Genomic DNA, 21,835 nt, shown 5'->3' with positions numbered 1-21,835 from the left:
ATTAAACAAATTGGTAGAAATTGCTCAGTATCTCTTGTGTGACTCATCATGTTATTAGGGACAGATCCTGACCCTCATGGAGTTTAGCGTCTAGTGAGGGAGACATAGCCGGCTCACCTGACGTAGAGAACACAGTAAAAAGCTCGCACTGATGTGAACTCAGGAAGCGAGATCAGCGTGGGTAAGAACAGTGGAGATGGACTTACAGAGGAACAGAGGTTGAGCTAGGCCTTAGAAGAAGTGGGAGGAAAGGAGTTGCAGATGAGGGACAGTTAGAATAAGCACCTGGTGAAGGGGTGGGGAAGGCACATGGGAAGAGACTGGTTTGATTGAAAGGAAAGTGGGAAGGAGTGCTGGGAGACAGAGGTGAGTAAGTGCAGGGACTAGAGGGGGCTTTGGAGGACGCCGAAAGCCTGAGAGAAATGTTTACACTTGGTTTGGTGGGCTCTTGAGCAGGGACTGACATAAAGTAAAGAGTGCTTTAGGAAAATTGGAATGGATTAGAATGGAGAAAGACTTCCTACAATATCATTTAGCCCACATCCTTGCCTCCACTGGGTATGAAGGGAAAAACACTCAAATAAGTTGCTTGCTGGAGTTTTTCTAGGCCAAATAGGCTCCCACATCCTATAGTTTCTACTATTGTTTCTACTTTAAACATCACTCTCCTCTCCATGTTTTCAGCCTGGGATACTAGAAGAAAGATGGAGTCACTAGAGAAATAATTACACACATTGGAAAAGAGGAGGAGGATTTTTTTTTTTTCTTTTAAAGCAAGGAAGAGAATAGGTTCAGTTTTGGGAATGTAGAGTTGGAGGAGAAGTTGGTTGCCCAGGTGGAGCGAGTCCCTAAAGACAAGACTGACTGCAGGTGTGAAGTCAGGGCTGGGGCTCTAGGTTCTGGAGTTGTCTGCAGAGAAATGTAGACAAATGCAGGAGGAGAGGCACTCACCAAAGAATGAGTGTAGAGGGAGAGGAGAAAGGGAGGCGAGCAGAGACTTAGGGTGATGACTGATGTCAGAGCAGGAGGGAAAAGAGGAAACAGTGGTGAGATATATGGAAGAACAAGGGACATGCTGTGTCTCCAAAGCTAAGAAACAATGGTTGAGGCGTGAAGGCCAACAGCATCGACAGACAGAGTTAGAGCAGGGTGAGGAAGGAAACCATGCTTTGGACTTTTTTTTTCCTAATTGATATATCATTCACATAACAAAATTTACCCTTTTAAAGTATAAAGTTCAGTGGTTTTTGGTATACTCACAAGGTGCAACCAACATTAACATCTAATTCCAGAACATTTTCATCACCCTAAAAGAAACCCCATATCCAAGGCAAGAAGTTACTGGTGATCTCTGAGAAGAGAACGTGTTTGGAGGCAAAAAGGAGAGAGAGCATTAAAGGGCAGGGAAGGAAGAGGTGCACTGTGTGATGACGGTCTTGGAGAAGATGGAGAGGAACATGGTGCCAGGAAGCCAAGTACAGAGCCTGGTCCTCCCCGTGGCGAGGAAAGGAAAGGTTGTCCATGTGAGCTGCTGCGAAATCGGTGGGCGTGGGAGTCCGCAGTTCACTCTCCCACACTGAACACCTGCTACGTGGTGGAGGCTTCAGGAAGAAGGTGAGGTTGGGTGTGAGTGAAGGAGTTCAGAAGGGCTGTCATCACTGCTGTGAGAGACAGCAGTTGAGATATCACAAGAGGGTTTGGTGGAAGACAGTGGAGAAGGAGACGCCGTTCAGAGAAAGGAGAGCTGCTCTACCCCACGGGTTGGAAATGTGGTGGGAACGGTGCCTGGGGGAGGCCTCACCAGCCAGCTTCTGCTGCTGTTTGGCGTCTTCGAGACAATCCCTCAGCTTCTGGATCTCAGCTCGCAGGGCCCCAGAATCCACTTTGCTCTTATTCTGCTTCGCCTCCTGGATGGCCATTTCGAGTTCTGTTGTCATTCGTTGCTGCTTCTCCAACTCCTTCTCCTTTTTTATGAGGGTGCTCTGAACCTGTGCCAGTTCCTTCTCTAGCTCATGCACCATTTCATCTTTCTCTTGGAGGAGCTGGGGGAGAGCAGTGTTAATGCTTATAAAGGCCTGGGCAGCAGTGAGGTCAGTTAGAGATCGTCTTGAGCCCTCGTCCAGTCACCATCTTCTCCTGTCTGGATATTGCAATGACCTCCTACCTGCGCTCCCTGCCTCTCCTTAGGCTCTTCTCTATGCAGCAGCCACAGGGGGGGCCTCTATAAAGGCAAGTCAGATCTTGCTATGCCTCTGCTCAAAACACCCCACTGGCTCCATCTCACTTAGAAAAAGGCCAAAGTCCTTACAATGACCTCCCAGGATGCTCAGGATCTGATCTGACCTCACATCTTGCCCCCCTCACCCCTCCCTGCTTGAGCTGGTCTTCTGGAACACTTGAGCAGACTCCCACCTAAGGGCTCTCGCACTTGCTAGTCCCTCTGCCTAGAATATTCTGCCTCAAGACCTTTGCCTGGGTGGCTCCCTCACTTCATTCAAATCTCTGCCCAAATGTCACCTTATCAAAGAGACCTTCCTGACCACCCTGTGTAAAACAGCCACCAAGCTGTTCTAGGAATTTATCATTACCTGACATTATATTATATGTTAGTTCTGTTATTTGTTTATTGTCTCTCTACACTAGAATGTGAACTCCAGGAGAGTAGGGATGTTACACGTTTTATTATATTCTTAATGCCTAGAATAGTGCTTGGCATATCATAGGAGATCAAAAATATTTGTTGAATGAATCTATGAATGATTCAAAGCTGTTTATCCAGACTCATTGCTTCTCGTCATCAGCTCTCCAAACATGTCCATTTTGACCGGTGGATCACCTCTGGACCTTGAAATGATCAACCAGTCAATCAATTGGATTATTTCTACTAGCTCAGATAAAAGCTTAGAGTTGGAATAGCACTAACTACAAAAGTTTGCATTGGTTTCACAAGTTTTCTGTCCCTAGATCCATTCGGCTTTTCCGGGAGCTTGCCTTGTGTTGGCAACTACAGATCTTCTAGGGCACAGCTCCACTAATATTTTCAAACTGTCTGACTTGCATATTCATAAGATATCCATAATTTTAAAGACGGAAATTCACTTGAAATTCTTAATAAGGCTACACATTCTTTTATGGCATTTCTTTCCACAATCCAACATAAACAGAAGCATAAGGGAACAACACAAGTGTGTCCCAAACTCTTGTCCTTGAAGGGTTGAGAAAGAACCTCTTTCTTATAGGGCCGATATCTCTATTACGGTCCCTGGATAATGATATTTTATATACTTATTGCGTGCTATAAGAAATATCAGAGAAGTGCGCAGAATCCCCTCTGGGTCTGAAGAGCCTGCAGTCTCATGGTGTGGGTGTTGGTGTTTCCCGAGTGATCACAGTGGGTGTGGAACTGCACAACCTGCTCCAGCCCAGGCCTCACACCTGCCCTGTCAGCAGCTCCACCCAGAGAGCTCCTTGCCTTACCTTGTCTTTGTGCAAACTGAGCTTTTGGGTCTCAGTGAACTGTGTCTGTAGCTCCTGCAGCCGCCGTTGCAGGATGGTGACCTCCTTGTCCTTCATCTCCATGTGGGCAGATGTCTCCTCCCGCAGCCCGTGCAGGTCCAGCTCCAGCTTCATCATGTCTACAGCAGGGTGAGACAGAGTGCTTCCTGCTCAGAGGATGGTCCTGGCTTCCTTCTGGCTCCCCCACCACAGCCCGCCAGCCCATGGTTTACCCTTCAAGATGTGTTTCTTCTGTTCCGACACGGCTTCTAGCTCCATGCGCAAGTCCTTCAGCAGGTTCTGGTACTCCTCCACGTGCAGGCACTGGCTGTCTTTCTGCTCCTGCAGGTGGTTCAGGATCTGGGCAGACAGAAGAGCAAGGTAGGCTGGGGACATGGGGGAGGAAGGCTTTCTAAAATGCAGAATGTCAAGAAGAGGCAAAGCCCTAGAGACAGAAAGTAGAGTTGTGGTTGCCGGGGGCTGGGGAGGGAGGGGAGGGATTGCCTGCTCACGGGTGCGGGATTTCTTTTTCGAGTGATGAAAATGTTCTGAAATTAGTGGTGGTGCTTGCTCAAGTTTGTGAATATCCTAAAAACCACTAAATTGTACACTTTAAATGGTGAATTTTATGGTATGTCTATTATATTTCAATTTAAAAAATAGAGAGAATTAAAAACAGGGTGTGGCAGACTTCTCAGGCTCACATAGACTGTGCACAACAGAAGCCGCTCCTTCCTCCCTGAAACAATCGATGGTATTTATGAAGCACCTACTGTGTGCCAGACACTGTCCTAGTGCTGGCTATGGTGGAGCAAACCACACAGACACAAATCCTGGCCCCCCTGAAACTGACCTTCTAGTGAGGTGAGACAGACAAAGAGCACAGCAAGAGTGACTTACGGAAAACCTTAAAAGTTGCTGGGTGCTATGGGAGAAACAGAATAGCAAAAGGGGAATGGAGGTGTATGGGGTGGCGGGGGCTGGTGGCAATTTTTAAATAGGATGCAGGGATTGGCCTCACTGAGAAGGTGGCCTCCAAGCAGGGACTTGCTGGAGGTGAGGCAGTGAGCCATGTTGTAGGGTTCTGAGCTTTGTAGACAGCGGGACTAGGCAGTGAGAGGGCCCTGGGGAGAGAACATGGAGGAGGCTATGTGGTCAGAGGGAACCAGTGGTGGAGAGAGCAGAAAGAGATGAGGTGAGGTGGTTGGTGGGTGATCACATCACGTGGGGCTTGCAGTCTCTGGGCAGGAACTTGGGCTTCTACCCTAAAGGAAAGGGGAACAGGCTGTCACTAAGAGAAGGCAGGAACATGCGGCCGATGAGGAGCAATTAATTGTCTGGGCATTAAGGGCTGCTGGGGAGAGAGAGTTACGTGATTTCAGAGCTGACAGTGAGGAAGGACTGCAGCATGAAGACGGGGGAGGGGGTGGAGGGGACAGTTGGAGAAACACAGGGCAATCACCCTATGACCCAGGGGTGGGCACTGCAGGGCTTCCAGGACCCACTCTACGCCAGGCCAGCTGAGTGGGCAGAGGCCTGCTGGCATTAACTGTGACGTGGATATTTCCATTCCTAAGAGAATACCCAGGTAACATGAAGGCTTTGGATAGGACATATAAAATGGCAGGAAAACGTGTATTCTGTTTCTTGGGGGAAGTCTATCATTTTAAAAAATGGAGTGTTAAAGAGGAATTAATGTTTAGTGGATATAAAGTTTCAGTTTTGCAAGATGAAAAAGTTCTAGAGATCTGTTGCATAGCAATGTGGAGATACTTAACAGAGCTGTGGTTAAGATGGTAAATTTAATGTTATGAGTTTTTTACCACTATAAAAAAATAAAAGAGTACGGGAGAAATAAAGACATTTTTTAGACCAAAAAAAGAGAGAATGTTATGAGAGAGTGCTGTAGGTCAGAATGTGAATAACACGGAACTGACCTTTAAAAGAAACATTGACAGATGTCCAAGGAGGAACTCCAAAGTTCAGTATTGATCCCTTATTCATTCAAACTTTCTGGCATCAGAAAGTCCTGGAAAGAGAAAAGTCTCCACTCCCCGACTAGAGGACCCCTTGGGGAGCTTATCTGTGTCGTCTAGTCTCTCGGCCACCCCGCTTTGCTGCTATTTCCCCTTCAGCAGGCCTGCCATCACCTGCCCACAGCATGGCCTCATGCGCCTGGCTTTGCCTTGTAGCTCAAGATCAGGCATGACTGACTTAAGATAAGACCTCGCCTAGGAAGGCACCTAAGCTTGTTTTGACTACTGGTTCGTCACATCTCGCTACTCATTTATATGGTTTAAATGCTTACTGCCAGAATCAACTTTTGAGATGGCTTTGAATATGAAAACATCGAGTTTTCAAAAAAGGGAGTAAATTTGAATTAATAATCTTCCCTAAATTTGCTACTTTTCAACTCCAGCCAGAAACTAGAAAGCTGGATGGTTTTTTCGAATCTAGTGAGCCAACAGGAGTCTCTTGTCTTGAGGTGTACTGTTGGAAGTGGGTTAAGAGAGGCGCGCAATTCCAAAATTCAGTCTCAAAATCTAATGCTGCCAGACACGCTCACTGGGGCCTGGCATACATTATCTACAGTATTCTTGTGGCAGGGTCAACCAAGGTCACATAAGTATAAATTAAAATATAATATAAAAATAAAAAATAAGCAGGAAGAACCAGAATCAGAGCCAACTTGGCCTGACCTCACCAGGCACAAATAAGAAAAAGCTCTCCCACCTTTTTGATGTCTTCACAATCTTCTGAGGAGCTAGGAGGATGCCTGTGGGTGGCTGTGTAGGAAACAAAGTCTGCTTGTAATTTTATCAAAGCCTCTTCACGCTCCAGAACCTGCAAACGAGCACAGGTCAGTTATGCTGAATGATCAATGCAAGGTGCTTGTTACTATTACTGTTTTTGCAGGGTGTTCCTTTTTCCAGCCTAAGTTTGTTGCAGTGTTGTATAATTCATCACGCACTTCCTGTGGGGTTGGTAGGGAGTAGGGATTATGTTCTCAATCTTACGTCAAGGTTCACTAAGGCAAAGACAGGGATTTGTCTTGAGATTGTCAGTGGCCACATTTTGGACTCCATTCTGAACCTCTTTGTGTGGTCCAGTTTATGAGGTAGAAGAAAGCTCTTTGGAGGCTGTGAGGGAAAGTTGTACCTAATCTATCGAGGCCAGGATCCAAAGTTCGAGAATCAAAGAAGGATGTTTCTTATGGAGTGGGAGAATGTGTGTTGAAAATTATAAAAAACATGAAGTTTTTGTTCTTGCTTGTTTTGAAAATAATCCAAATAAAACCCAAGCATTGAAAATAAGAAATGAAAATCTCCTCTCCATCTAGTCTCCTCTCTCTACTGAGGGAGAAGGGGCACCAGTGGCAATTTCTGGTATACACTTCTATATTATGATCAAAGACTTAAAAAACAAAAGAGGAATTGCACTATACATAGGATTCTGCAACTTTCTCTCAGTGATATATCTCTAACATCCTTCCATGCCTCCCTTGCAGATCTGCTTAATCCTTTTTATTGGCTGCCTTTTATTCCACAGTTTGGGTATCTCTTTAACCATTTCTCTTAATCTCTTTAACCATTTCCATACTGAAAGGCACTTAGGTTGTTGTGTGAGAGATTTTAAGTCTCTTTACAACCTTGAACTTAGTGTGGGTTGGGGGGATGCATGCAATGGAGAATATGAACAAAAGGCAGAGGCACGTATATTTAAGACATTTGAGGAGTCTTGGTGAAAGAGATTACTTTAGGTGACTTTTTTCCCTCCTTTCTTTCCTCATGGCTTTATTTTGGTCTCTCAGAAGAATGTTCTAGAACAAAGCACTTACCAAAGCGTTACTACAGGCTAGCTTATTTCGAAGTTCCTGGATTAGATCATCCTGTTCAGAGACCTTTTGCCAGACTTCAGATAGTCGTTTCAGGGTCTCCTGATGCTCTTGACTCTCGCAGGCAGAAGTGCATATACGCGTCTTTGAATCATCACCTTTGTTCTCGGGCTCCTGGGGTATTTAAAAATAATGGGTTGATTTTGTTCCTAATTTTTGAGTTAAATTCAGAATGCCATGAGCATGAAAAATCTGTAGCTCTATGTTCTAAAAGTTTATGTTCATATATATGAATCATAGCTTCCTTAACAAAAGGAAAAAACTTAACAAGTGCATACACTTGGTAAAAAGTTCAAACAGGTTCACAAGAGAATACACTGAAAAGTCAATCTTCCTCCATCTTGACCCTCTGTGAGTCAGGTCTCCTCCTCTGTGACAGTCTGGGTTACTAGTGTTTTGGGTATCATCTTTCCAGGGATGTTTTATGCATATTTGCATACCTATCGAACTCCCTATTTTTTTCTCTTCACAAATGAAAGTCTTCTACACACTATTCTAAGCATTGTGTTTTTGCTTGACAATTTATTTAGGATGCTTTCCATATTATTACCTGTAGATCGATTTTACTCTTCTTTTAAAATTAGTTTCAAATCGCACAAGTTATACTTATATATATTATCCTTCTACAACACTGTAACATTACAAGCAAGTCTACATTTTTCTTTGGCCATCATCCCATACTTACCGCATTCTCCAGACATGACAGTTTGTGCATATCCTTCTAGAACTTTATCTATACCTTTACATACGTGTAAATGAATCTGTAGAACACAGATGATATTATGTTGTCTTTTTAAAAGATAAAAATTGATTTTTTGACTCAACAAGATATCTTAGAAATTTATCCATGTTAATATATGTGCTTCCATCTTGTTCTTTTAAATTGCTTTTAAATATGTTTATCTAGTCTCCTACTGATGGGAATATAGGTTTCTTCCAAGTTATTTTCTAAAATGAAGCTGAAATGAATATTTTTGCACATAAATCTTTGAATCCCTATTCTGGGATACGTGTAGATTAAATTCACAGAAGTAGGACAGCTGGGACTTATTTAAAACTTTGATAGAAGTTACATAATTGTCCTTCAGAGATTCAGTTGATGCTCTCATCAACATGAGTATGCCTGTTTTCCCAGAACTGTTTTCTTAAAAATGTCTTTCCCTAGATCATCTGAAATCATGCATGAATTCCATTGCTCCATGGCACTAATATTGGGGTGAACTGAGGCAGATAGTCATAAAAGAGCAAAGAATTCTAGTTTGGATGGTAGATCTTTCCCCATTAAACTTGTCTCTCTAATTGGGATTTTTCAGGTAAAGCTGGAAATAGTTCATGATCACTGATCATTAAAGCTGCCTATGAGCAAGCTGCAGAAGGGTCAGTCAGAGGTCTAAAAGTGACCATAAATAATGTTCTTATAAATAATTTAGTGTATAAATAGGTATAGGAGTGGAAAACAATACAAAATTTAAGAAATAGGAAAATGATATCTACAGGTTCCCATACTTTCTTAATACTACAGGATGAAAAATAGAAATTAATTTAAAAGTGATAGAAGAAAAATTCCCTGAATTGAAGAAAATGTAGATCTCACATTCAAAGAGTCAGTTAAGTGTTGAGAGGTTTAATAAGAAATAAATTAAAAAACTCTGAGCCTAAGAACCTCCAAAGTTTAAAGAGATAAAACAGACGACTTGCAAAAAATGAGAAACAGACTGAGATGCAACAATTCCCCTTCAATACTGCGTGGTATAAGACAATGCAGCAATATCTCTAAAGACTTAAAGAAAGGTTATTTGAAAGTTTGCACACCAAGCCCAACTAGCATTCAAGAATGATGGCAAAATAAACCTTGTTCAGACATGGAAATACTGAGAAATTTTACCACCCACAATTGTTTCTGAAAGATTTAAAAGGAATTATTACAGCAAAAGGAAAAATCCAAGAATGTTGAAGAGGTAGAGAACACTGCTGAGTAATGAGTAAAAGTTGGTTTTATTTGTAATCTTAAATATAAATTTTATATGTTTATATGTAGAGATTAAAAAAAAAAGATGAAAAGCTTTTCAGCTCATTTTTATTAGGGTAACATAATCCAGACACCAATATGAGATGAGAGCTCAACAATTGAGGCCATCAGACCAATCTCATTTCTCAAAATAGATGCAAAAATAAAATTTTAACAAGTTTAGTATGGAAGTTTATTATAATTTAGTGCAGCAAATTTAGTATAGCAGTGTATTATAATTTTAACAATAATAATATGTCATGATCAAGTAGGATTTATTCTGGGAACATAAAGATTGTTCTATAAATGAAAATCTATTAATGAAATCCACTTCATTAAAGGAAAAAAATTCTATGATTACTTTGATAGATGCTAACAAAAGTATCTCATAAAATTCAACATTCATTCCTGATAAAAACTCTTGATCAGGGGCCAGCCCTAGGGCTGAACGGTTAAGTGTGCACACTCTGTTTTGGTGGCCCAGGGTTTCATTGGTTTGGATCCGGGCACGGACATGGCACCGCTCATCAAGCCATGCTGAGGTGGTATCCCACATAGCACAACCAGAGGCACTCACAACTAGAATATACAGCTATGTACCGGGGGCTTTGGGGAGAGAAAGAAGAAAAAGAAGAAAAAGATTGGCAACAGATGTTAGCTCAGGTGCTAATCTTTAGAAAAAAAAAATTCTTGGTCAACTACATATAGACAATTACATCTTCAACTTGAAAAAGGATATCAATAAGCAGACAAGAACAGACATTACACTTAATGGTGAAATACTAGAAATATTTCCTGTAGAGTGAGGAGCAAAGCAAGGATGTTACGATTCTACATTGTTTTGGAGGTTCTGGTCAATGCAGTAAGATGGTAAATAAGTTGTATAAAAGTTGAAAAGGAAAGTAATTTAGACAAATCCAAGATGGCCAGCTGAAAATCTAATAAAAGAGCTCAATAAGGTGAGAGGATAAGAGATTTCCTCTATATCAGAAATAATTAATAAAATTCAATGTATGAAAGATCTCATTTATAAAACCAATAAAACTGTGATGTATCTAGGAATAAGCTTAGTTAGAAATATGTGAGATCTATAAAGAAAAGTGTAAAATCTTACTGAAGGACGCATAAGAAGACTTGAAGAAAAGTAGAAGCATGTCATGTTCCATAAGGAATGCTAATTTCCTCTAATTTAATATATAGTTTGAAAGTAAATCAACATAAATCTTAATTTAACCAAGAAAAGATGTACAAAAAATGGCCAAGAAATATTTGAAAGTAAAGAATAGCAGAGGACCTGCCCTAAAAGGAGTTATCAAAACATAATATCAGTTAAAGTCACTAAAAAACTCTGATCCTTGTGTAGGAACCAGCAAGTAGATCAAAAGAACAGAGTCCAGAGAGAGCATACAGTGTGTACAGAGGAATCAGTGCATTTGCTGAGTTGGAGCTTCACATCAACGAGGAAAAGATGGGATGCTCAATGAGCGGAATTGAGACAACTGCAGATCTATCTTGACAAACATAACATTACAACCTTATTTCATTAACTACATATAAACTAAAGACAGTTATTTCGTAGATGGACTAAGGATAAAAACAGACTGGCTAAAAGCAAAAACATAAAAATACAAAATTATAAAAGTGCTAAAAGAGAATATAAGATAAACTTTTATAATATCAGGGGTGGAGAAAGCCCTCCTAAGCAAGACATAACACCTTAGAATCTATAAAGAAGGACCGAGAGATTCAACTCCATAAAAATTAAAAATTCCTGTGTTGTGAAAAATATCATTAATAAAATGAAACCAAAAGTCACAAACTTGGCAAAAAGATTTGTAACATATGTAATGAAGCATTATTACCTGTAATAAATTAAGAAGCTCCTATAAGTCAATACAAAAAAGACTAACAACCCAATAAAAAGTAGGTTAAGGATTTAAACATGTGATTAATTAAACAGAAAGCCACATGCCAATACGCTTATGAACAGCGCTCAATACTTCGTTAGTCTGGGCACTGTGCTGTGCCTCCCGGACCCTCTTCAGCACTATAGGACTTACTCCCCTAGCTCAGGAAGCGCTGCCTGAAGAGAGCCCTCCACTGTCAGCTCTTTTTGGGGAGTGTCTGGGCTGAAGAAAACTTTTGCCCAAGCTCATGCCTCTCCCTAGGGACAGCTCACATCCAATAACTGATCAACACGGAGATATAAGGGCAGCTCCCTTCCCCCCAATCTGGGACTGCTCTGAAGGTCCATGCAGCCCTAGAGCGCCCCATGGGGTTGGCTGAGACCTTTGTCGGGACTGCATCACAACTCATCCTCCCCCCTCTGCCCAACCCTGCTTCCTTCCCCTTCCTTTCACAGTAGTTGATACCAAGAGCTCCCTCTAAAAATGTGCTTCAAACTAATCTGTCTCAGAGTCTGCTTTCTGGAGAACCCAGCCCACAACTACTAGAATTAAAGGAAATGAAAATTGTAGTAAGAAAACTTGTTTTCATCTATCAGTTTAGCACAACTTAAAAAGATAGAAGATATAGAGTGTGGGGAAATAAACTCTCTCAACTATTGTTGGTAAAAGTGTCAAATGGTAGAACCTTTCTGATATTCAATTAAGAAGTATCTTTAAACATTAAAAATAAGCATATCCTTTGATCCAGCAATCCCACTTCAAGAAACTACTCTGTAGACATAAGGATGTTCACTTCAGCTTGTTTATAATAGACAAACAAGAGAGTAGATGGTAGAGTCATACTATAGAATACAAGGTACTAACTAAAATAAATAGTCACGATATACACTGAAAAAGCAAGGTGTAGAACCACATTTATAAAGTGACCCATTTATGTAAAAAGAAAACCCTAACCATTTATATAACTAACTGTAGAGCAAAAGGCTGGGGAAGATTCCTAGCACATCATTCAAATGATCGCCTAAGGGGAGGAGAGTCGGGTGGAGGAGGCTGAACGTGGACATTTACCTTTAACCTCCATAATTCTGTCTAGAGAGCCTATATAGTTGTATTACCTGCGTAATTAAAAACAGCAATTAAAAGGAAAAAAAATCCAAATTCAGGCATTTTGGCTCTGCTTTGCTATATTTCAGGGCTTTCTCCTCCCGTTTGATCCTGAAGTCATGATTTGCATGAGTCCTGTGAGGTAGATGAGCCCTCCACCAGACCCCCATGAGAACACGGCAGATCTGAGAGCTCATCTGCTAATCCTCTTCCTGCCTTATTTGATGTGGTGGCCATTTACAATGATTAAGGGCCTCAAAATTGCTAAGGAGTAATCTTACAGGAGATGTGAAGGTGAGAAGTTCAAAAACTGAGGGCAACAAAATTCAAGGGAAGGAACTGACATGTGGGTGAAGGTTTGGGTTTCTGGCAGGGGAGGCTGGGACTGTTATAAGGGACCAGCTGGGAGCTTGATGTCCACTTCCTGGAGCTCCTGGTGTGAGTGGTCTGGTTTAAGTCCTACCTGACTGACGATCCCGCTGAGCTCCCCCTCCAACATCTTCACTTGGCACTCCAGTAACTCGATGTTGCTCAGGGAAGTCTGGTATTTGTCCCTGTAGAGGTTTAAGCTCCTTTCCAGGGAGACGATCTTGTCCCCAGCCAAGGCAAGTTGCTTCTTTGCAAAATGGAGCTTCTTCCCCATGTTCTCACTATGATTTCCCATTTCCTCCTCATAGAGGGTCACCTGTTGGTGTGGGAATGAAACCACATTGAACTCATGGGAGCACATGCACAGATAGGCCCAGATGCATGGAATAGGCCCAGCACAGATCTAAAAGCTAAAATTTGTCATGTCAGAATGTTAATGATTAGAAGTGAAAAAAGATTGTCCTACGTAGGTGGTGAGCTCCTTAAAGGCAGGGACCATGTCTATTTCCCATTCTGCATGGCATGGAGTAAGAACTCAATCAAGACTCGTCAGTTGATTAATAGGAATGAATTTATATAGCTCCATTTTTTTAAGGGCTTGAAATGCTAGTATTCTTTCTTTCCTTGGTATTTGCTAGAGGGTCTGATTTAGGGAATGGAGAGCCCTCTTGCACACAGGTCCATCTGAGCAAAGTTCCCTAGAGACAGTGGGGGAACATGACCCAAGGTTTCTCTGGGATTTATATGATCCTTATTTAGATTCCTTTTCTATCAATGAATTAGCCAACCAACTGACAGATATTCATTCAATGTTCATCAACAATGTCTTGGGTGCTGAGGGGATATATATGTATACGACACAGGTTCCTCCCTCAAAGAATTTACAGACTCCGACAGTTTGGCGTAGGTATGATTTAAGATTAGCAAACAACTGCATATGGGTGAGTGTGCCGCACTGTATTATACGTATTGAATTGTATGTCCTGAAGGAGTTAAGAGTAGGAAGGTCATCGAGGAAGGCTTCCTTTTGGTTCAAATAGTCCAATGTAGAGTTCAGATAGAACACAGTCTATTGGTCTAAGCTAATTATACTTGCTGCCTGCGATTTGAGATTCGTTTTAGGAAAGAACCATTTCATTTGAGGTGTTTGTTAGATGAGAAGAGGAAAGGAATATTTTATATTCAAATGTTTATAACAGAAGCTGTCAGTGGCCTTCTCATATCCCCTTGGCACTCACCATTCCTTTGCACACCAAACTCATTCCAACTACAAACATCTTCAACTCTTGGCCTGTGGGCTGCCCTGGCCCCAGGAGCCCACTCAAGTGGAGGAGCAAGACAAGCAGGTCACAGACACTGGGGAGTTGAGATCCTCAGGTGCAGCCCTCAACCCATGACCGGGTAGGTTGGCTGGGATCGCTCTGAGGCTGTTCTACACTATCTCCCAGAGTTCTCCAGAGAGATTGAAACTCAGTTGCCCACAGCAATAATCTGCTTAATAGTGTTTTTCTTTATGGGCCTCCTGCGCTTCTTTGACTCACTTCCCCGCTCTCTCACCTTGCTTCCTGGGATCACTTTCTCAATTAACTACTTGTATTCAGCTCCTTGTCTTAGGGTCTGCTGTTGGGCAACCCAACCTTAGACAGAAGTTTAATGCTTCTGTGTAACAAAGTATTGGGGGAACTTGGCAGAATGCCTAAAGTAAATTTTCCAGTGCTTTCCCAGTTTGAGATCTGTGTCAGTGACTGCTACTTGCTGAATTCCACATCAATTCTCCCCCTCCTCCTTAGTGATAGGACTTTGACTTTATTTGGGACAGCAGTGTAACTCACTAAAACACTACATTTCCTAGGCTTCCTAGGAACTAGCTGTAGCCATGTGACTAGCTCTAGCCAATGATATGTAAGTGAAAGTGTTGTGTGGGGCTTCTGGAAAGTGTCCTTAAAAGGGAAGCGTGTGCCTTTCTTTCCCCACCCTCCCACCCTTGCCCCCATCCTGATTATTTGGAACAAGGATGTGATTGTTGGAGCTCCAGCAGCCATCTTAGGTGACCTAGAGAATGGAAGTCTTGAGCTGATGATAGTGGAGCCCAAAGAAAGGACCCTAGGTACCTGATGACACATACGGTGACCATAACAGTTCTAGACCACTTACCTCCAACCTTCTTGTATACGTCTTAGAAATAAACTCTATTACTTTGGAGTTTTCTTTTATATGCAACCAAATAGAATCCCAACTAATTCATGGTCACTTTATCCAGGCTGGACTTGTGTTTAAGTTGTCATGAACCAGCCAGTTTTAACACAGTCCTGCATTAACTTTATTAAACTATGGCTTATGGTCACAGGCTTTGTCCCACTGTATATTTTATAGGATGACCTTTCTCTGTTCCTTTCCCTCCTAATGCTTTTCAGCAAATTCTCATTGGCTATAATATTCCCTTTTAAAAGACTCTATGTTTTTTAAAAACTCAAGAATACAATCCCATTTATCCCATTGTATTTATTTATACAATCCCGCAACAAAAGGAATAAAATATCTAGGACGATATTTAACCAAGGAGGTGAAAGACCTATACAAAGAAAACTATAAGATGTTACTGAAAGAAATTGATAATGACGTAAAGAAATGGAAAGATATTCCATGCACGTGGATTGGAAGAATAAACATAGGTAAAACGTCCATACCACCTAAAGCAATCTACAGATTCAACGCAATCCCAATCAGAATCCCAATGACATTCTTCACAGAAATAGAACAAAGAATCTTAAAATTCATATGAGGCAACAAAAGACCCCAAATAGCCAAAGCAATCCCGGGAAATAAGAACAAAGCTGGTGGCATCGCAATCCCTGACTTCAAAATATATTACAAAGCTATAGTAATCAAAACAGCATGGTACTGGTACAAGAACAGACACAGATCAAGGCAACAGAATTGAAAGCCCAGAAATAAAACTACACATCTATACAGACAGCTAATCTTCGACAAAGGAACCAAGAACATACAATGGAGAAAGGAAAGTCTCTTCAGTAAATGGTGCTGGGAAAACTGGACAGCCACATGCAAAAGAATGAAAGTAGACCATTATCTTTCCACAAGAACAAAAATAGACTCAAAATGGACCAAAGACTTGAAAGTAAGACCTGAAACCATAAAATTTCTGGAAGAGAACATAAGCAGTACACTCTTTGACATCAGACTTAAAAGGATCTTTCCGAATATCATGTCTACTCAGACAAGGGAAACAAAAGAAAAAAAATAACAAGTGGGACTTCATCAGACTAAAGAGTTTCTGGAAGGCAAAGGAAACAAAGATCAAAATGAAAAAACAACCCAACAACAGGGAAGAAAATATTTGCAAATCATTTATCCGATAAGGGGTTAATCTCCATAATCTTGAGATTATGGAGTTCACATAAATGAACTACAAAAAACCAAACAACCCGATCAAAAAGTGAGCAGAAGATATGAACAGACATTTTTCCAAAGAAGATATACAGATGGCCAATAGGCACATGAAAAGATGCCTAACATCACTGATCATCAGGGAAATGCAAATCAAAACTACACTTAGATATCATCTTATGCCCATTAGAATAGCTATAATCACCAAGACAAAAAACAACAAATGTTGGAGGGGATGTGGAGAAAATGGAACCCTCATCCACTGCTGGTGGGAATACAAACTGGTGCAGCCATTATGGAAAACAGTACAGAGATTTCTCAAAAAATTAAAAATAGAAATACCCTATGACCCAGCTATCTCACTCCTGGGTATTTACCCAAAGAACTTGAAATCAACAATGCAAAGAGACTTATGCACCCCTATGTTCATTGCAGCATTATTCACAATAACCAAGATGTGGAAGCAACTCAAGTGCCTATCAACTGATGATTGGATAAAGAAGATGTGCTATATATATACATACATACATATATACAATGGAATACTACTCACCCATAAAAAAAGACGAAATCGTCCCATTTGCAACCACATGGATAGAATTTGAGGGCATCATGTTAAGCGAAATAAGCCAGACAAAGACAAACACCACATGATTTCACTCATATGTGGAATATAGCAAACTTACAGACAAGAACAAATTAGTGGTTACTGGGGGAAGGGGAGTGGAGGATGGGCACAAGGGGTGAAGGGGCATACTTATATGATATATGACAAATAATAAGGTACAACTGAAATCTCACTATGTGATAAGCTATTATGATCACAATTAAAAAAAAAAGAATTTCTGGATAGTTGGAATTCCAAAGCCCATATGTGCCCATTCATAAGCCACATAATTAGGTTCTGTCATTTTAATAAAGATAGTTAGATTCAAAAAAAGTTTCTATGTTCTTTAAGGTCCCTCATAAAGCCCCTGGAGTTACTCCTTAAGCAACAGCACTGTCCAACACAATCCTTGGAATTTTATCTTTAAAGGCAAAGGAAGAAAATGCCAGGGGAGGCTGCCTGTCCCGTTGCTTAGAACACACGGTTCTATTGCTGCTAGTGCTACTACTGCTCAAGTTGTCTAAGTTCTGTAGCTTTGGTCTTTGGAACTTACTTGGGATTCCACAAGGATGCTACTCTCTGGTTTGAAAAATACTACCCTGGAACATGAATAGAAATGAATGTCCAGAATATACTTGAGCTAAGTCTATATGACCCAAAACTCCAATCTGAAAAAATAACTCAATGATTGACTCAGGCTCAATGTCTGGTTATCTTATCAACTGTGTAAGTGCTAGGAATTTATATATTATCAAAACCTGATTTTTCTAAAAATGGTTGATTTAATGGCCCTTATACCTCCTTTATAACACTCAGAGACCTAGAGTCTTTTGCATTTAAATTGCAATGGTAATAGAATGGAGATGATGGACCTACACACACACCATACACACACTCACATGCACAAGCACACACATGCACCCTGCACACACACATACCACATACCTCACATGTGTTAATACTGGAGCTCTCACCCAATTATGCTGTTCTATTTAGTTCCCTCTGCTTAGCTTCAAAAAGATCAAGAATTAAAGAGGGAAAGTTGATAAACCCTGCTCAAGGTGTGGCGAAGCTCTCCTCTGTAAGTCCGGTGTTTGCTTTCTAGCAGTCATGGTCTGATTTCTGTAGGTACTTGGGCATATGGGACATTTCCATAGTTATTCTATCTATACCTCATCTTCCTTCAGTTTGCAGTGATGGTGAAGAAGAGCCAGGTCGGAAGTCTGCTTCTCCAGGACGGACTGATACTGCAGGAGGGAGCAGTAAGAAGTCTGCAACTCCTCTGTGCGAAACTCCAGTTCTTGCTGAAGGGCCAGCAATTTTTTCTTCAGTTGTTGGAGTTGTCTCAGACGACACTGTTTACTAGGTTGAAATGCCTCAAATGCTAACACTTGCTTCTTATTCTGCAACAGAGATTGAATGTACAGAAAAGGGTTTAGATTGTCACTAAGCATGCATTCATTCTTTGATTTTTCTCATTTGTTCAACCATTCATATGCATCTATCCATCCTTTTATCTTTGTCTACAGAACACTTATTAAAAATTTCATTCTATTCACAACGAAACCTCACTTTGTGGTCCTACTCTGTAAGAAGGATTTAAAAGAAGAGAAAAGTCCTATAGTTCTTTCCTACTCTTTAGATCTACCATTCCTATTATTTAGGTCAGAAGAAAAAATACACACATAAAGGACCTAGAGAGTAGTATAAAGATACACATGATAATATGCTTATGCTTTGTCTTCACATAGAAACATAGCACAACTGACCTGGAAGGTAATGGATCTCTGGTCATGGTTCTTGGACTAAATTTGATTATTAAAACCACCCAGGTAAGAAGGTAAACTCTTGGGGAAACAGCTTTCTGGAATGCTGGGGAATGGCAGAGGTCTTGGTCAAGCACATCCGGGCACTGACTCTGTCTCCCTCCCAAAAGCAGATGTGATCCTGCAGATGCTGAGTGTGTGTGTGTGTGTGTGTGTGTGTATGTGTGATCTTTCCCTGCCAATCTACATTCCTTCAGTAAACATATGCCGAACACCTACTTTGTATCAGGTATTCTGCGGTAGGACACATCCTTGAGTTGTTTATTCTAGTACAATTGAGTCTTTGCATGGTTGCATCTATATTTTCTTACCCAACATCCCTGATGGCGTGTGAAAGAGGTGGATGAAGAGGGTGGCCCGTGGGCATTCCTTAATATCTGTCTCTGCTAATTATCCTCCTTCTCATTCTTTAAAACTCTGTCCAAATCCTGCTTTCCTTCCTGTTTTCCCTGCAAAGCTGTCTTTGCACCATAGACTTAACTGGCACGTCCTCATATGGCATTTCACATTCTGCCTTGCATTGCAATGATCTCTGTGCATCTGACCTCCTAATTAGGATATAAACTCCTGGAGGGCAAGGCCATGTCTGCTTCTTTAGGGCCTGCATTAGAGATGTATACACAGCTAGGTACTGAAGAAAAGAAGGAAATAAAATACAGAATAAGCAATCTTACTGGTTCCCAAGAATTTGAGCTTGTGGCCTTGGCCTCATTACAGCATACTTTCAAACTCTTTAAAATTATCTCTCTCTCTTTGTTTTACAGTTTTATTGAGGTATACTTTATGTATCATAAAATTCAACCATTGCAAGTGTACAATTCAATGATTTGTAGCAAATTTACAGAGTTGTGCAACCATGATTACAATCCAGTATTAGAACATTTCCATCACCTCAAAATATTCTCTCATGCCCATTTGTCTCTCCTGTTCCTACCCCCAGCTCCAGGCAACCACTAATCTGCTTCCTGCCTCTAAGGATTTGCCCTTTCCAGGCATTTCATATAATGGAGTTGTATAATATGTCATCTTTTGTGTCTGATTTCTTTCACTTAGCATAATGTTTTGGAGGTTTATCCAGATTATAGCAAGAATCAGTATTCTGTTCCTTTTTATTGCTGAATAGTTCTATTTTTCTGTTTACCAGTTGATGGATATTTGGATTGCTTCCGGTTTTGGCTATTACGAATAATGCTGCTATGAACATTGACATACCAACCTTTGTGTGGATATGAGATTTTCATTTAATTAATTCATTCAGCAAATATTATGGTGCACCTACTACATGTCAAGCACTATACTAGGTCATGGGGATACAGAAATGTATAAAACAGACAGAATTCCTGTCATCATGGAGTTTGCATCTAATATATGTAGAGTGAAGGAGGAAGGGAGAGAAAGAGGAAGAGAGAGAGACACCAAATTAAACAGGTAAATAATGTAGTATATTAAAAGGAAAAAGTGCCTGGGAGGAAGGTAAAGCAGGGGAGGGAGATGAGGAATGCCAGGATGGAGGCAGCTGTAATTCTGAATCAAGTGTCTTCATGGAGGACTACACTGAGAAGGGACATTTGAGTTAAGACTTGAAGGCGGTGAGGGAAGGACCCTGGTGGGAATCTCCAGCAGGAACACTCTGGTGAGAGATAACAAGGGGTAAGGCCTGGAGGTGGGAGGTGCCTGAGGAGCCACTTTGTCCTGGCTGGAGGAGAGAGAGTGAGAGGGAGAGTGGTACCAGATGAGGTGAGAAAGGAAAGGGTGGTCAGGTTCTTTAGGGCCATACACGCCATTCTAAAGACTGTGACTTTTGCTTTCAGGGAAATAAAAGGCCACTGGAGGGTACTGAACAGAGGAGTGACATGGTCTCCTTTAGGTGTTACAAAGGACACACTGGCTCCTCTATTGAAAATCAACTGTAGGGAGGCAGAAACAGGGAGACCAGCGAGCAGGCTACTGCAAGGATGCAGGCGAGAAAGGACGGTGGTGCGGACCAAGATGGAAGTTGGGAGAAGTGGTCGGAGTTTAGATATATTTTGAAAGTAGAGCCCAAAGGATTTGCTGCTGTGTTAGATGTGGCTGGTGGGAGGTGATGGTCCTCTAAGGCAGGATGACTCCAAGGTTTTGGTCTGAGTAACTGGAGAGATGGAGTTTTAATGAGATTAATTCGATAACAGCTGAGACCCAAAAGAGAGAAAATCTTCTCTAGTGAGAATGGGTGGGGGCAGCACAGATGAGGGAGGCTCAGCCCAGCTCAGCCCAGAAAGACCACAGCTGACTGTGCCAGTTCGATGTGATTACTCTTTCCAACTCTCTTGCAAGTTTATTTCACCCTAAATGCCTCCGAACAGAGAAGATGGAGAAAATGGACCAGTACAGTCACCAGGCAAAAGAAAGCCTAGGCAAAGACCAGCTGACCTCCTGGCTTGAATATCCAGTGTATGTGGACAGAGGGAAGTTGACAAGACTTTTTTCCTGAGCCAAACAAAGTTGAATTTTGTATTTACTTTGTGTGGCCATAATTGCCAACATTTATATTAAATGTTTGTGGTTAAGTGCTTTCATTCTTTTCAAGATAAGAATGTGCTGTTCTCACAACTTGTCTGTGAATGAGGTTTGGAGAGAAGAGATTTAGGAGCAGTGTGTGTGTGTGTGTGTGTGTGTGTGTAGAGGGAGGTTCTCAAGAGCCCAAGTCCTCTGTCTACACAGGTAAGCTGGGGGATGGGGAGCTACTTGAAAAAACCATGCTCACGAAGAAGCACTTCATGCGGGTAGAACTGAAGCAGAGGAGCGAACGTTCTGGGCTAGGCTTAATCCAGAAGGGCTTATTTTAGTGATGCAAGTACCCGATGAAATCCTCATCAAATTTTGCCCAAATCCTGTTTCTCTTGACTTTGTTGAAGTAACCTGATGTCTGAGAATTAAGAAATTATGTTCTTGGTTCTTCTAGCGCTCTGGTGTAACTGTTGATTTGGACCCGCCTCTCCGCTGCTAGATGCGTATGACCCAGTTGAAAACGAACCGCGGTCTCGGCACTGTGTATTCTTTCTTCTCTTCTTCTTATTTCCACGTCCGCATTTTCTCCTCATTACCCAAAAGAACGGGAGAAGTGCTCTTCTTTTAGAAGAAGTCAAACTGTTTCTTCAGGGCTTCCCCTTCTAGTATGTGGTATGCCATCTATACTTCTGCGTGTTCCTAACAGTTCTTTGGCTTTATCGCCTCTTG

At 41.4% G+C, this 21,835-nt stretch overlaps 1 protein-coding gene across 18 annotated transcripts in view; it reads right to left on the bottom strand.

The window, feature by feature from the left end:
* PMFBP1 (polyamine modulated factor 1 binding protein 1) overlaps nucleotides 1–21,835 on the bottom strand; it is a 45,451-nt gene that overhangs the window by 12,201 nt on the left and 11,415 nt on the right. For all 18 annotated transcript variants that reach the window (XR_011437373.1, XR_011437379.1, XR_011437376.1 and 15 more), the window contains exons 4-10: nucleotides 17,966–18,196; nucleotides 12,873–13,094; nucleotides 7,334–7,504; nucleotides 6,229–6,339; nucleotides 3,729–3,855; nucleotides 3,478–3,635; nucleotides 1,802–2,042 (exon numbers count right to left, since the gene is read on the bottom strand). Coding sequence is in view for 7 of the 18 variants with exons in the window: in XM_023637237.2 (XP_023493005.1) it covers nucleotides 1,802–2,042; nucleotides 3,478–3,635; nucleotides 3,729–3,855; nucleotides 6,229–6,339; nucleotides 7,334–7,504; nucleotides 12,873–13,094; nucleotides 17,966–18,196 (1,261 nt within the window). In the remaining 11 variants the exon portion in view is untranslated. The remainder of the gene's footprint in view (nucleotides 1–1,801; nucleotides 2,043–3,477; nucleotides 3,636–3,728; nucleotides 3,856–6,228; nucleotides 6,340–7,333; nucleotides 7,505–12,872; nucleotides 13,095–17,965; nucleotides 18,197–21,835) is intronic.

The sequence above is a fragment of the Equus caballus genome, chromosome 3 (genome assembly GCF_041296265.1).
Source record: "Equus caballus isolate H_3958 breed thoroughbred chromosome 3, TB-T2T, whole genome shotgun sequence".
Classification (NCBI taxonomy): Eukaryota; Metazoa; Chordata; class Mammalia; order Perissodactyla; family Equidae; genus Equus; species Equus caballus.
This window is presented reverse-complemented; position numbering and strand designations above follow the sequence as displayed.